Here is a 16267-nt window from a genome sequence, read left to right as displayed (position 1 = left end):
ATGAAGTGGATTTAGGGGAGGGCAGAGGTGAAAAGACACTGATAGCCAGTAGAGAGGAAAAAAATGGCCCTTAATATACTAAGGCTGGTAAATTCTGGAACGCAACCCAGCCTGCTCTTGCATTGCCTGATGGAAATGCAGGTCCCCGGTCCTGTCTTCCCTTTCCCCTCTCGTGTTCTTACACCCATCTCCAGAATTACTTTAAAAAGCCAATAATGATGGCAATTGCCTGCATAGGGCAGCTGAGCCACGAGAGAGGAGGGCACAAGCCTTGCCTTGGCCTCTGTTGAGGTCCCCAGAAAGCCACCACCAGCTCTGCGCAGCTTGGGAGATATCAGCAGCTCTTCTCAGTGGGAGGCAGAAGCTCTCGAAACAAAGAAGGAATCAAACTCCCACCAAAGGACTCATTAAAACAATCCATTTATTTCTGGCAAATTGCACACACCTTTCTTTCATTCGCTCTATCCTAGATCAGTTGTGGGGAGGAATTTCTCCCCTGCCTTAAAGATACCAAAGTTATGGGATGAAACACAAAGAAAAGCAGGGAAGTATCCCTTGCAGATAAAATACACAGGAAGTGTCGGCAACCCAGACTCCATGCAGCCACCAGCTCTGCTCAGCACAAGCCATAAAGATGCACGTTGTAGCACTCAACACCGCTTGCCGCAACACATTTCCTTCAGTTACATGGTCCAAAAAGAAACTGAATCACTCCCTGCATTTCAAACACACAGCCCGGTTGACAATTAAAACAACTAGGGCCCAGAACAACGATGCCTGGTTGACAACTAGATTAATCCTGAACCAGGCCATCTGTACAGAACTGTTGCACTTTATTGACACAAAAACGTACCCAGCAGAACACTTTCCTGCACACACAAGGCCATAGAGCAGTGATGAGCAGCCAGATCTAGGACACAGAAGGAGATGGGAAGCTAATGACAGGCGGAGCTTGTTCTGCAGCACAGGTAGAGCATGGAATCGCTTTTTGACTCCTCCAGCCAACTTCTACTGGGAGATTTACATACAAGTCCTCAATCAAGTCTTTTAAGAGTTATCCAGAGTCCCCTGGGTAAAAACAATCTGTTTCAAGAAAGAGGAGAGTCCAGAGCTGCTCAGTGATTCTTTTTGGTTGAGCCGAAACCAGAGAAACCCATCACAGCTGCCATTTCATCATCCTCTTCAAATGTCAAATCTTCTTCTGCCCGCCTTTTCTTCTCTCTCTGCTTCTCCTTCTTGTAGGCTTTGGCCTTCTCCTCCTGCAGCAAGGAACAGAACAGCAAAGTAATTTGAACCTCCTGAGCTGAGTAAGCTTTTGAGACACCAAGCACTGCACAGTTAACCCAAGTCCTACCAACAGCACCCAAGTTGGGTCTGAGAAGATAAAAAAGCCGGCAAAAATCCTGGCCTGCAGTCTCCCAGGAGGAAGTTTCCCACTGTTTCCAGACCACCCCACCTACCACCCCAACAGCAGAGTCACACACACAAGATGTAGCCAAAAAGAAGCGTTCTGATACTCTCTGTTCTGAATAAACGTCGAAATTTCATCTAGAAGACTGAGGCAAGAAGGAGCTGTTTTTAAAGCAGGAGGCCTTTCCTTCGTACAATGCCCCATTCCTGTGACTGTGATGCCAAATGTTGCTGCCTGTTGGCTTTCAGCCTGGCAGAGTGACAGCTGCTCACTGGAACAGAAGCTGAAGCTCTGAGCAGCTTTGGGGGGTTTTGGCATCAAAGAGTTTGCACTGCTCTAATCAAAGTGTTTTGCTCTGCAAGGATCACAAGCCCTGGAACAGTGCCAGGCTTGTACCGGGCGACATAGAAGCATGGCTTCAGCTCCCAACTTAGCAACTGCTCCTGCCATTCCCATCACCGTCCGCCGTGCTGCAGCTACTGAAGACAGCCGTGCCCTGGAGAAAGCTACACCAGAAGTTGCTGCTGATTTCTTTGTTGCCATACATTGACTGGCAGTAGCTTTTCAACCCACAGCACTCCCTGCACTGCTGGGGCACCTGTCTCCTACCTCCCCCAAACAGCTCAGGCTCAGCAGCACCAAAGTCTGCTCGAGAGCAGAGCACAGGGCTGCTCTGTGTGCACCCCAACAGAGCACCCCTATGGTGAAGCAAAGCTCAGGACTTGGGCAGGGAGACTTAAACGGGCAGCAATTTTTAACATTTGGTTGTTATGTGACTGCTGACGGAGGAGAAGCATCCATAGAAGCTCCTCGACTGTCAGAACCTTGACAGGTTTTCAAATAAACTCAATCTCGGTGTCAGGGAGCTGACACCTAAGCCCAGGTTTGAGAGGAATCTACCGTCTTTCACTGCCTCCACACACATCTCACACCACAGCACACCGCTCACAAAGCCCTTCCACACTCAGGGAGGCCACATAGAAATAACTATGCCACATGGAGAAGGATCCCAGCAATCCTGAGAACCATGGAAGATAAGGGACAAAGACACAGATCTGCTTATCAGAGCACACAAGTTCAAACACAACTCATGGGAGACAAAAAATGGGTGCATTGTCAGGCTTGCGCTGCTCTCAATGGAAACCTGAAGCATCAGAAGTTATCCTCACACAGGAAGAGGGGAAAAGGGACAGCAGCAGAAAACTTTTTAAAAAGCAAACAGCAAAGAAAAAAACCCACTCATAGCAGCAGACGAGAAGCCCATGCTACCAAGAACAAGGCTTCTGTTGAACAAGATTAGGAACCAGGGTTGACTTCCTCACAAAAACATGTTTCCGGGGGCCTTTGCTTCACCAGCTGTTGCCCAGACTCACCTCCTCGCGGAGTTCCTTCATCCTCTCCTCAAAGTCATAGTCCTTTTGCTTCTCCTCCATCTTCTTCTTGTTCACCTCAAAGCGTTTCTTCACCTGGTCCAGTGTGGAGCGCTCCACCCGCATGGACATGCCCAGATTTCTCTGGTCTAGAAAACAGGAGTGGAATCAGCCATGTTCAGCAATACTCGTAGCCTTTGACAGTCTGCACATAGTCCCCATCCCCAATCCCAATTTAAATATCTCAGCACAGCAGCCTCTTCCTACCTGTCATCCGTCCCCTCAAAGCAGCTTCCAGGGCCAGACTACACTCATGCACAAGGCCATACGCCCTCAAGGCTCAGTGCTCCAACCTGACTCGCAGGCCACCCACCACTCAAAGCACAGGGAGCAGCGCTATCCCCTGTGTTCCTGAGCAGCAGAGCCTGGTACAGCCCAGCCTTCAGGCACTCCTCTCCACACCACGTCTCACCACAGACATGCCAGGTAACCCAGAAACAGCTTGGGGAGTGTGACACAGCAGTGCCTCCTCCCGCAGAGAGGAACGCACTTTCTGTCCTCATCTGGTCCCATATTCCTAAAAAGACTGGGATTTCTTATGTCAGAGGGGATGGGCTTTAGGGAGACACCATGACATAAACCAGCCAGTGACTACAAACAATCCATACATTACTTGTAACAAGAAGGAGGACGCGGTCTATTCTTTTAAGGTTCCCTGTTAGGATGCTACCCATCACCTTGGTGTTCTGACACTTCAGGAAATTTAATCTTGGACCAGTGGGAAAAAAAGGTTGGAGTGTTAAAAAAGGGGCCAGAATAAAACTAGCAAGCTGGCATCTCTCAGCTGCAGGAGAAGCTAAACAAGACATCAGTAGCTCTCACTAAGAGTTCATGCTTGCATAGGACATTTCTAGCTAAAGCAGAGACATGAAATATTAAGCCAGGCCTCTGATTCAGTGGTTGTTTAGAGCAGTTTCCCAAGTTTCTGCTCATGAGTGAGCTTAGGTTGAAGGGGCTGCCCCTGGCAATGCCTCCAACCTGCATTGCCTGGTGGATTCAAACAGCCTGTTGACCCCAGCAGCTGTGCACAGGTTTGTCCCAGGGACGCAGCAGCACTTGGAAGCTCAAACTACACACCAGGAACTAGTAAAAGGGCTGCCAAGAACAAGCAGGTTTCAGCCAGGTTTATGGACCAGATCAAAAGCTCCCAAACTTACTCTGTAAAGCATATTGTAGCAAAGAGCTATGCATCAGCCACTTTCCAATCCCAGCTCAACCCTTCATCTCAGGCCCACACACAAAGTCATGCCAGGATTTTTGATTCCAGATTCTCTCATATGGGCTTATTGCTAATCTTCCAACATGCCAAACATGGTAATTCAGTGTCCTCCTCCCATTCACATAAAAGCAGAGGGCTTTAACGCGTTGGGTTTTCTTCTCCTAGCTACAGAAAACTGGCCCTCAGGTCCTCTTCTGAACTCCCCATTTCTCAAAGGTTCAAGCAGCCAAGTGTGCAGGTCTGGATTGCATTCACCACTGCCTTTTTGTAAAGGGGCCATTTGTTGACTTCCACAGAGAGCCAAAATCACCTTCAGAAGCAGAACAACAGGGCAAGAGTGTGTCAGTGTGTCCTGCTACTCCTCTACTTTCTCCACTTTCCCCACTCTCTGAAGATGTTAAGGACAAGCAATGCCCACAGTAATGAAATGAGAGTCAGTTCAATGAGGGTACAGTCCTCTTTTTCAAGTTAAACACAGTAAGGGAACAGACTGATAAACTGGGAATTCTTTTCTCTTGTCTTCATCTTGGCCTAAGTTAACTGCATCATTACAGCAATGGAGAGAAGAACTAGAGATAGGTACAGGACAATAACACCAGCACACTGCTGACCCAACTCTGGGGTCAAACTGCCCCACTCCTGCCTCTGCTCCTCCTCAGCAAACCACAGCCTCCACCCTTCTAAACTCTGATCCGTACCCTGGAGCTCAGGGACCAGCTAGTTTTGAGCTTCACACTCAACTTCTACAAAGAGAAGCTTCCGATCCAAAAATGGGCTAGTCCCATACCTTTTACTTATCTAAGAATATCTTTAAAGTTTCAGTGCTGTAAAAAAGCCTCTCTCCAGATTTTCAGAGCAGACATCAGGATTTGCTAAGCCTAGGCTTCTCACAGTGCAGACACTGTGAGTGGAGAAAATACATACTCTAACCTGAGTAAAACAACCACTATTTCTACTGGGCTTTTTCCATGAAAATGGTCCAGCAGCCTGGAAGGTGCCAGGAGATAAAGACAGCACCTCCACAACTCTCATGACCAAACACTACCTCCATCCTGATCTCCAAAGCACACTTTTATCCATGTGTAAGCGTTCAGCCCTCAGGCATGAAGGGATGCACGAAGGGAACAGCCCAGAGCCTTGCAGCAGCCCTCCAACTCAACCAACACTCCAACAAGGCAGAAAAGTTATCCTTACGTTTTTTGCCATTGATGTGATCCAAGAAGTTAATGGAGTCTTTCACCACGCAGTCGCATACGTTACAGTAATATCTGGCAGGAGAGAGAGAAAAAATTAACTACAAAGCATGAGACAACTCTCATCTCACAGGACAACTATTTGAGATAATCTACAGTGTGAAATCTGTGTGTCACTTGGGATACGGGTCCTTTCTCCAGTGCAAGAGGCAAGCTACTTCCATTACAGAGAGCCCCAGTGAAAAGAAATGTGCAAGGGCATACCCCAGACTGACAGAGCTGCCCCGGTTAACACTGGAGGTACCAACCCTTATGCTGATGCCACTCTGCCAGATGACAGAAACCAAATTATGAGCTGATCCGTAATATGTCAGTCACAGCATCTTCCCCTTCCAGCCACAACAGGCTGGGATGGACTCTGTGACACCACAGGACTTGGCTGCCCTCCTCCAAGGCAGGACTGGCCACGCAGCTCAGGCTTCTGGACTGCAGTCTGCTGAAGGCTCTGACCTGGCTGCAAGATAAGTCCTCCCATCCCCATCACCTCACAGCAGCAACTCCCTGCTTTATACAGCAGTGCTTTCTGCCCATCTTAAGAGCTGTTGCAAAAACCCAGCCAGAGCCTGCACTTCCATTCCTGGATGCTGTTCAGTGCTGCACATCTCACTGGCACTGCTGGCTATTAGGCTACAACAGTGAGACACTAACAGGCTTACTCTTACGATGGCACAAACTTAATGTATTCTTTTCAACCTCTCAACAGCTTAGGATGAGCTAAGGATCTTTCAGCCTTTGGCCAAACATGATCCACACAAGCAGTGGCCAAATACCATTCCTAAGGACAGGTATTTGAATGTTTCTCCCATTCCCAGTGCGCAGATATCCAAATTAGAAACTCAAATCAACAGCAAATAGGGTCTCACTGCAAGCAGGCCTCCTGGCTAACAAAACCCAAGTGGGCAGCAGAGATCTGCCTCAGTTGTTTCTACAGGTGGGGAAAGCAACACTGATACCAAGTAACAGTGTCGGAAGGGGCTCAGCCTGCTGCATCTCTTTCATGCGTTACCCCAGAAGAGCCAGTTTCAGTGTAATACTGTGCAGCACCATTGCACCAGGCTCAAAACACAGGAGGAAATCACCACCTGGTGCACCGTAAGGGCTCGCTGCCATATCACAGCCCCTGGTCTCACCAGCACAACTCTGAGACTCCAAACAAAAAGACCATGACCTACCCTCCCATCTCTGACTGAGGGGTAGTTTTGGTGATGACGATGGTTTTCCCCAGCTTTGATTCCAGGTCCACTTTGTAGTCTCGGTGCCGCAGAAGTTCCCTTTTGACAGGCTGAGCTGGTTTGCCTGGAACATACGCAAAAAAACAAAGTGTTTATCAGAAAAGCTCAAGCTCAACATGCTGGATTTCACATTGCCCGTGATGAAGAGGGGCCTGCCAGGAACCTGGGAACTACCTGATTCATGCAGAAATTGCACCTTTTTTTTAAAAATCAGTAAAGGATATAATTTCGTCCTCACTATTTCCGGTTCCTATTAGAACCAGGTAGATCTGTGAGGTACCTCCAGCTCTGACTTGGGTCATACTCTGAGATCTCCTTGTGTCCAAGGGCTGATTGTTCCTCTCCCTCCCCAAAGAACAGGCAGGCAGAGGCAAAGGTTCTCAGTAATTACTTTTGTCAAAAAAATATATTCGGTGGGAAGCACAGGAAAAGGGATCGGAGCAAGCCAGCCTTGAATTGCTGCTATTTCCCTCCAGGATTTCACTTCTAGCTGCTCTCTCCCTCTTAAACTCAAAGGGTTTGGGTGACTCACTGCCAAATGAGCAAAGCTTGCCTGGAGTCAGTACACTACGCACCATCTTTCTTTTCTCTCTCTTCTGTGAGCCGCTTCTCTGCAAGTTTCTCATATTCATCTTTGTCCCACTTTCGGCGGAAGTCCAAGTTCTTAGTCTGAGAAGGAAACAAAGCGTATTAACATTTATTATACTAGCTATATATTTGACTAGCTCTGAGGGGAGACTGGGGAAAGAAGTGGAATCACTTGGCCTGTGAGGCCACAGTAGTAAATTAGGGGCACTACGTTATATCCCCATGCCCTGTATGAAACACATATCTAGGAATTAAGGATATAGCTTAAGAGAATAACACTCAGCATGCCTATATCTACTTCTTCTAGAAGGATTTCAAAACAGAGAGAAAAGTAATGAGTTTATCTTAATAGCTCCTGAGATGATCACCCAGGCTTTCGCTTTGAAAAACAGACACAAACAGGATTTAAACCCATTGATCTAAGACCGCAGAAGTGCCACCTGACAAACACAGCACAGGCGTTAGCAGATTACACATATTTCTTCCAAAAGTCAATTAAACCCAAGTTGCAAAGATCAGATGAGGAAGCCGTGAAACACAACATGAGCTATAAAGAGTTTGGTTAAAATGCAGGAGTACAGAAGGCTGCATATACCTGCTCTCAAAGAGATCAGCAGTATGTCTATGCATTACAGGAATCAAGGCGCTGAGTTTGCTATGAAATCATAGGAACCAGTATGAGTTTTTCAAGTGAGACACGCATACAAGCAAACCAGAAAAAGCTCTGAAACGCCCATCTGTCAAGGCAGGGCGTGGAGACACCAGGGAAGCACCTGTACGAAATGCAGGGTAAGATGTCCCACTCCTGCAGCTTCACAGGGAAAGGAAAAAACCCCTCTGAGGCAGACTGGGCCTTTGTCAGCTCCCCAGAGTGCTCTACACTGGCAGTGACAGGATAAGTTGCAGGAAGAGAAGCTGAATTCAGGTGAAGCCAGCACTGAAGAATACAAAACCTACTCTTTTTAGGGGGGATTTTTACCTAGTCACCAACGCTGAGAGTAGAACTGACTGGGCAAGAATCCCATTTCCATTCAAGTCTACTCTCACCAACCCAGGACAGCCTCTTCGCAGTGCCTGCTTCATGTGCAGTTAAGGCCCCTGCACCTGGTAACCGTCATGGCTTATAACTCAGTCACTTTTTTTTTTCTAGAGAGGTAACTCTAGTTTGGTTAGAAAGCTGCCTTTCACTCAGCATGGCAGTAAGAGGCTCTTGGTTTCATATTAAAAAAAGGATGTATGTATTTTAAAACACCTCCGGGAAAGACGGACCCCCCCCACACCCCACCACCTTCTCTGTTCAGCCAAATCAAGAATCCAATCACAATCCAAAGGAAATAAATCCCATTTGAAGCTATAGCAGCAGCACAGTCATTTAACGTTTTCTCCTCTGGCAATCCTTCAAATGGAACGAACAACTACTGATAGGAATGAAAATGCCTTAGGGAGGCGTAGAAAAATTCTCATTTATTCCCAGAGCTTCTTAAGCACTTTAAGCATGTCATAACAGGTTTTATTAACCACCCTGAGCAAAAGAAAAGAAAATATCACGGACTATAAATTAACGTTTGGGGGTATTTTCCAGAATCTAGACTCTCCTGCATACCAGCGCATTATCACAAATCATAGCTGGTGGGAGCCCAGGGAGGAGGCAATTTACTTGCTGCTTCATTCTCCTGTTGTAATAAAAGGGAAAGAGTCTTTCGCAGCTTTTACCAATCTCCCTCATCGAGGCACAGGGCAAGAAATTAAACCCAACTGTGTAACAAGATCTTGGCTAGACATTATCCAAAGGAACTTTTCTTAACTAGTCTTGTGGAGACGACGGTGGCTGCAAGCCCTAAAATTTTTATCTAAGAACTTTGGGCAACAGAGAGTATTTCCCAAATAAGTAACAACGATTAAAAACCAGAAGTGTCCCACAGCCTCCTGTTCCCTCTGGAGGTGGACACTGAACGATCTGGCCAGTATCAGGATCAAAGCCTGTAAAATAACACAGGAGGCTCAAGTCTGGCTCAATCTAACAGGAACACAACTGCCAGCAACTGAGAATAAACCACAGGCCCCACCTCAGTCCTGGGCAGACATCCTGCTCTTGACCTCTCAGCACCGCTCACTTCTCAACAAGTGGCTTCAAGTGAAGGAAAGATCAGCCAAGAAAGCAGAAAAACACAGTCCCTGCGGTGCTGACAGCTGTCTGGGGTGTTACTGGTGGTGTTTAAACCAGCCTGGCTCTCCAGTCAGGCTACACCAATGGCATCCACCTCACTCATCCAATCTCAGCATTCCCAACACCAAATCTTGTGGGATCCACAAAGGCAGAAAGACCTCACTACCACACTACACAAACCGAGCAACACCAATAAAATAATCAAGTTACACGGGAGCCATCAGAGATTCCAGAATGACAGTCACGGAAAGGGCGGTTTCACCGTGCAGGGCAGATGGCAGCAAGCAGCAACTTCAGCAGGACAGCGTCAGAGACAGACGCTGAACAAGCAAACCTTTTCCAGAGGAGCTGAGAAGCAACGAGGCAGGACAAGAAGGGGAACGGAAGGAGGGAGCTGCCTGCGTGCACCATCACCCAGCCCCAGGAGGCCCCTGGGATGGGCTGGTCCGCCCCGGGGGGCTGAAGGCGGGTGGGCACCCCCACCCCGGGGGGCTGGGGCAAGTTCGGATCTCCTCACGCCGCCTGGCTGAAACAGGGGCTCGCACGGTGGTGGCCTGGCCCTAGGAAGGGAAGATCGGGGTGGGGTCCACTCCCCTTCTAGCCCGGAAGGCACCGGGGCCTCTCAGGAGGGCCCCAAATCTCCCACCGCCCACACACAGAGGGCACAGCAGTATGAAAAGCAGGGATGGGGCCTCCCCCGGGGGCCCCTGCTCACCCGGGCATCCCCGGCCCCGCCACGTCCCCCCCGGAGGGGTCCCTCACCCCGCGGCCTGGCAGCAGGCCCCGAGGGCGGCCCGGCCGAGCGGTGCGGCCCTTCTCGCCGCCTGCTCCTCCAGAGCAGCCCCAGCCGCCGCGGCCCTACCCCCGGCACGGCCCAGGGCCTACCGAGGAAAAGAGAAAGCGACGGGCTCGGCCCCGCCGCCGCCAGCAGCACCTACCCCGCTGCCCGACGCCATGTTGAGGGTGCGAGCGACGAGGGAACGGAAACTGTCGCGCGGTGGCGCCCGGGCCGTAAAGCGAGGCAGTCCGCCCGAGCACCAAAGAGTGCCAGCCGCTGTGGCCTAGAGCGCCGCGAGGCAGCGGCGCCGGGTGGTCACATGGAGTTCGGCCGCTTCCGGGTTCCCCGGGACCGGCCATGCTGCGGCTGGGTCCGCTCGCCGCCGCCGGGCGCCTGCTGCCCGCGGGCCCCCGCCTCGGGCTGCCGTGCCCCTCTGGGGGCTGGGTAAGCCTCTCCCGGTCCCGGCCGCCGGGGCCGGTCGGTGACCGCGGCCTCCTGGCCCGGCAGGTGCGGGCGGCTGCAGGCTCAGCCGGCGGCGGGCGCAGCCCGGCTCTGAAGACGCCCAAGGTAACGGGGGGAGCGGGGGCCGCGCCGGCGGTTACCGGGCGTTGTTCCCCCGCCTCGACCGGTCCTCGCCGCTAACGGCCGCTCTCCGTCCCGGGCTAGGGCACCCGCGACCACCCCCCCGCCCACGTGGCGCTCCGTGACCGGCTCCTCGCCGCCGTGGTGACCTGTTTCAAGCGGCACGGGGCGGCCGCCATCGACACCCCCGTGCTGGAGCTGCGGGTGAGGAGACGTCGGGGGGTCCCCTTGGTGGGGGGGTGACCCCCGCCGGGGCTGTGGGACCCCCCCCTTCAGCTCCCCCGGGAGTCCCTCCTCCTGCGGGACTGGGGAGCACCCCCTTTCTCCGGGGCTGAGGGGGATCCCCCCCTCCGTGTGCGGCATGGGGGGGAGGCAGCCGTGACCATCCCTCTTGGGTCCCCGTTGAGGGGGGGACGACAGGGCCCCCCCCTTTCTACCCCAGGTCAGATGGGGCTCGAGGGGAGATGTGTGTCATGCCACTCCCGCGCCCCCCCCCCCCCCCCCCCGGCTCGACTTGTGGGGCTCAGAGGGGGGGTCTGGGCTTCCTGCTCTGTCCCCTGTCCCGGGGGGGGGCCCTGTGCCCCAGAGCCGCCCCGCCAGCCCCCTCGCTTCTCCCTAGGAGACGCTAACAGGGAAGTACGGGGAGGACACGAAGCTCATCTACGAGCTGCAGGACCAGGGAGGGGAGCTGCTGGCCCTGCGCTACGACCTGACTGTATCCTGCGCTCGCCCCTGCCGCCCTGCGGCACACACGGAGGGGACAGTGGCACACCGAGGTCGCTGCCACCTCCGCCTTGTCGGGTTGCCCTTGCCCTGCCCTGCCCGTGGGTCCCAGCGGGGTGACGGGAAACCCCCATCCTGCCCAGCAGTGGACGCCCCAGCTGGTCTGGCTGTTGTTGGCATGACCTCACCTCAAACCACCCCACAGCCAGTCCAGGAACCGCAGCAAAGCGGCTCTTTTTTCCATGGGCTGTAGATGTGCACCAGTATGCTCCACCGTACTGGTTTCACCTCCTCCCAGTTACAGTCCCCACCTCCATGCTTTCCTGTCCTGCCCATCCCACCTTTCCAGTGCCTCAGTAGTTGTTCTGAAAGAGCAGTGGTGTTTGCTGTGGGTACAAAGCAGGTGTCCATCCCAGGCCTCCACATCTCACCAAAAACCTCTCCACTTTAATGTCTATATGTCTGGGCCATATGTTGAATTCTCTCTGATTGCACCATAAGAGGGTGAAATGACCTAGCAAAGGTCTGTGTTTGTGAGATATTGACGTACCGTGGTTCGGAAGAAGGAGATGGAGTTGTCCCGGTGTTGAAGGAGCCCAGCGTGGTTCATCGTACTCCTCGTCAGCCTGGGCTGATGATCTCCCTAGAGATCAGGGAGCAGCTAGCAAAGCAAATGGGGGGCCGGGGCACTTTTCTGCAGCTCAGGGGATCTCCATGTTCCTGCCCTTAACTCCTCGGCCCTCCAGGTGCCCTTCGCTCGCTATTTGGCGATGAACAAGATCACCAACATGAAGCGCTACCACGTTGCTAAGGTCTACAGGCGGGACAACCCGGCCACGACCAGGGGCCGCTACAGGGAGTTCTACCAGTGCGTGAGTGTTGCGGCGGCTGCTGCCGCGGGTTTTACCAGCTGGATTGCCTTCAGCTGCTGCGGGGCCGTGTGGCATGTCTGGCAGAGCTGAAGCATCTCAGCTGTGCCAGGAGTATCTGCTGCTGCTTCTGCCCCCAGGATTTTGACATCGCTGGCCAGTTCGACCCAATGATTCCTGATGCTGAGTGCCTGAAGATCGTGCATGAGATCCTGAGTGACCTGCAGCTCGGGGACTTTATCATTAAGGTGAGATCAGAGCCATGTGGTTTTCATACCTCTGCGCCTTCCCTTCCCGTGGGATTGAGGCGTTGGTGAAAAGGCACAAGGAAACGCCAACACCTGCAGCTTCCTGCACCTCTGGGGCAAGAAGAAACGGTGGCAGGGGATCTCCCCTGAGCTAAGCGTGCCTCTCCCACCCCCAGGTCAACGACAGACGGATTTTGAATGGCGTATTTGCCGTCTGCGGCATCCCAGAGAGCAAGTTCATAACTACGTGCTCTACTGTGGACAAGCTGGACAAGGTAAGCATTGTGCTGGTGGGGAGACCGCTTCAAGTCTCGGGGAGTGGGTGCCTCAAGCTGGGCAAGTGTCATGGCTGCTCTCATCACAAAGAGGTTCATGGCAGCGAAGCCGTTGGTGTTTGTAAAGGATTTGGGAAGCTCTTGGGTGTGGTTAAGAATAAAGCCTGGCATTTCCAGTGGTTTCTGTTAACAGTTCCTGTGAGAGAGATGCAGATCGCTAGTGACGTTGCTGACTGCTGTCTTCCCACATGCGTTGCGAATACATGGGCTGGTGGAGACAGTGGGTGATGAGAACATCCTGCAGCAACGGATGTTCTTCTCTCCCCTTGCAGATGCCATGGGAAGAAGTGAGGAGCGAGATGGTAGGAGAGAAGGGGCTCTCTCCCGAGGCTGCGGATCACATCGGGGAATATGTCCAGCTTCACGGTGAGCACTGTGGGGTCGAGCCCTTGTTCTTGTTCTTCCAGGCCAGGCAGGGAGGGCCAGCAACGGAGGGGTGCAGGGCACATACATGGCTGGCCGGGCCCATCGTTGCGGGTGCTGCTGCGCTGGCAGGCGTGAGGAATGGCTCGTTCCCACAGGTGGCCTGGACCTGATCGAACAGCTTCTCCAGGACCCAAAGCTGTCCCAGAACAAGCTGGCCAAGGAGGGGCTGGGGGACATGAAGCTGCTGTTTGAGTACCTGACCCTGTTTGGCATCACGGGGAAGGTGAGGAGGTGCGGAGGCAGGAGCAAGTGCTGCCCTCGTTCCCGGGCAGCCTGGGCCGCCAAGTGCACCCGGTGACGGGCCTTCCCTTGTGTCCTACAGATCTCTTTCGACCTGAGCCTGGCACGGGGTCTGGACTATTACACGGGGGTGATCTTTGAGGCTGTCCTGCTGCAGCCGGAGAATGATCATGTGGAGGAGCCAGTCAGTGTTGGGAGCGTGGCTGGAGGCGGTCGCTATGACGGGCTGGTGGGGATGTTTGATCCCAAGGGACGGAAGGTGCCTTGTGTGGGGGTCAGCATTGGGATTGAGCGGATCTTCTCCATCCTAGAGCAGAGACTGAAGGTAGGTACTGCAGGTGGTGGTGCAGGGGGGAGGGCTCTAGGAAGCTGGCTATGGTTTATTACAGAGCTCTACAGCTCCACAGTGTTCGAGGGGAAAGAATTTTGGGGAAGAGAGTGGCTCCTCCCATGCCTAAATGTCCATGCATAGAAGACAGCCGTGTTCTGCAGCCCATCAGGATGCAGGTGTGGGCAGCTGAGAGCAGCATTTTGTAGCAGACGCCAAGGAAGCATTGGAGACGGGCCCTGAGCTCCGGTCCTGGCTCTGAACTTTGTGCCCCAGTCACTTTGTTCTTGTTTCTTGCCTGTGAAGTTTTCTGTCCTGGGGATTGCGAAGTGATGAGTTTGGTAACAGCTGTGGCACTCACACTGTGAAGAGCACCCTGGGAAAGCCTTTGAGGAAGTTCATCACTCTGCGTTTAGTTCTGAGCTTGTGATTCATAGCAAGTGAGGCTGAGGCAATGTGTTTGTACCTGATGAATCAAAGGAGACATTGGAAAGCTGTCCACGTCCCATCCAGGACGGAGGGAGGAAAGCAGGCCAAGGTCCCACGGGAACAGCAGCACACCATTAAGTAGTGTGTCACAATGCAGATTCTCTGGGGGACTCATTAAATGTGCCCAGGTTGTCTTATCTGTGCACTCTTTTTGCTTCTGGAAGGTTAGCCTTGCTCAGTAACATTCACTGAATGGTGATGGTTAGCTTTTAAGTACACTTGTTTTGGGGAGCTAAGTTAAGGTCTGAAGATGAGGTGAGATGAGCTTCTGTTGTGAGCTGCAAATTCCCTCAGAGCCAGTCACTCCCACCAGTGCCTTGTCCCTGCAGGCTTCTGGGGAGAAGGTTCGAACAACTGAGACACAAGTGCTGGTGACTACACCTCAGAAACACTTGCTCGCTGCGAGACTGAAACTCATCTCGGAGCTGTGGGACGCAGGGATCAAGGTAAAGTAAGGACTTGGGCTCAGCACTGGTATGGGTGAGGGAGGGAGAGTCTGCAGGGAGCTGTAGCACAGCAAGACCAACTCCATTAGTTGTGTGTCTCTTCAAGATCTGGGCCTATCTGAGATCTAGCAGGCAGAGAAGGAGAACAGCTGAGAGCACTAAAGGCAACCGCTTGCTGCAGGAATAATGAGGCAGAGTTTTCTGTGGGGTTTTGGTGCTGGCTGTTTTGCTCCAAGATCCATCAGAGCAAATTCTGCATTAATGATTCACCTTTTCCGCACCCTCCTAGGCAGAGATGCTGTACAAGAAGGACCCTAAACTGCTGAAGCAGCTGCAGTATTGTGAGGACACGGGGATCCCCCTTGCTGCCATTATAGGAGAGCAAGAGCTGACAGATGGAGTTGTCAAGCTACGAGATGTTGCAACAAGAGAGGAGGTGAGAATGCCTTTTTACACCAGGTTTCAAAAGTGCTTCCAAAATCTAGAGGTTACTGAAAGGCTCTGGGTTTTCCTTCAGTGACGTTGTTCATTTGGGGAGCTGTAGCACAGATCTGTCGAATGACTGCTCCAGAAAACCAGTCACAAACTGTGTTGGTATTCACAGCAAGTCCTTAGGGCCAGATCGAACTGTGCTCTGCTCAGAGTTCCAGTGCTGCTACCTCCCTCCTTTCCGTTTGCTTCGTAGGTTGATATCCCACGAGAAAAGCTTGTTGATGAGATCAGAAGGCGGCTGGAGCCCTAGGACTTCTGGCCTGAGGTGCTTGACTGAACTGCTGTACAACTGGAACCCTCCAGCACCCTTAGCCATTCACTTCCCACTGAAGTCTGGTCACCATCTACTGGCCTGAGGCTTATCTGCCTGGGCTAAGGCAGTGTCAACATGGGGTATCTGCTTGGAAAGGAGCAAGCGCGTTTTAAGTTACAGATGGTGCAGTCACCAGGTTAACCTTCTGGTTAACTGCTCTGAACGACAGGTCAAGCTTGTGGGTTCCTAATATTGCAGTACCTGTAACTGTACAGCCATTTCCATCCACTGTAAGTGGTTGTGGTGGTGGCACGGGCAAAGATGGACGTGGCGCACCTCAAGCAGGATCAGGCTGAGCTCTGGAGTTGCGGGGGGGGGGGGGGGAAATCTGTGGTGCTTTGGGCGTCTGCAGGCTCAGGATGTAGAGAGAGGGTGGCAGTGGAAGGCCACCCCCACCCCTCTGAGGACTGCAAGGGCCATCCGCAGCCTGCAGCCAGGCTCTGCGGGCGGGTGTGGGGCCAGGCGGCCTGAGGGGAGCGTGGGCCTCCCCTCGGGAGGGACACCACGGGGGGCTGGTGCAGCTGCGCGGGCAGGCTCCGGCTGGGGCGAGCGTGAAGGAGCTGTGTATTTTCACGGATTAAAAAACCAAAAGGAAACGCAGACACCCACCCTCGGGCATTTATTGGAGCTCCGCGACGCCGGCGCCTTTCCCCGCGGTCGCCCCCCCTCCCGGCTGAGGGGCGGCGGTGCGCGAACGC

General features: G+C 52.7%; 2 protein-coding genes across 5 annotated transcripts; one reads left to right on the top strand and one right to left on the bottom strand.

The window, feature by feature from the left end:
* Positions 1-404: 404 nt before the first annotated feature.
* On the bottom strand, positions 405-10350 carry ZMAT2 (zinc finger matrin-type 2). The gene is made up of 6 exons (XM_029997565.2): positions 10239-10350; positions 7121-7214; positions 6486-6609; positions 5255-5328; positions 2785-2930; positions 405-1259 (listed from the first exon to the last, which is right to left on the bottom strand). Exons 1-6 carry the CDS (start codon positions 10254-10256, stop codon positions 1116-1118), a joined length of 600 nt encoding a protein of 199 aa, XP_029853425.1. The 5' UTR covers positions 10257-10350; the 3' UTR covers positions 405-1115.
* Positions 10351-10411: 61 nt separating this feature from the next.
* On the top strand, positions 10412-16169 carry LOC115333966 (histidine--tRNA ligase, cytoplasmic-like). Of its 4 annotated transcripts, XM_029997557.2 has the most exons (12): positions 10413-10645; positions 10745-10864; positions 11280-11375; positions 12130-12255; positions 12393-12500; positions 12677-12775; positions 13108-13201; positions 13357-13484; positions 13584-13826; positions 14648-14764; positions 15054-15200; positions 15450-16169. In XM_029997557.2, the coding sequence occupies exons 1-12, from the start codon at positions 10436-10438 to the stop codon at positions 15504-15506; spliced, it is 1545 nt and encodes a 514-aa protein (XP_029853417.1). In that variant the 5' UTR covers positions 10413-10435; the 3' UTR covers positions 15507-16169. The 4 variants fall into 4 exon arrangements, with proteins under 4 accessions (XP_029853419.1, XP_029853420.1, XP_029853417.1 ...); XM_029997559.2 differs by lacking the exon at positions 14648-14764 and having other exon boundaries at positions 10412-10645; XM_029997558.2 differs by lacking the exon at positions 11280-11375 and having other exon boundaries at positions 10414-10645.
* Positions 16170-16267: the final 98 nt, after the last annotated feature.

The sequence above is a fragment of the Aquila chrysaetos genome, chromosome 22, assembly GCF_900496995.4.
Source record: "Aquila chrysaetos chrysaetos chromosome 22, bAquChr1.4, whole genome shotgun sequence".
Lineage (NCBI taxonomy): Eukaryota > Metazoa > Chordata > Aves > Accipitriformes > Accipitridae > Aquila > Aquila chrysaetos.
This window is presented reverse-complemented; position numbering and strand designations above follow the sequence as displayed.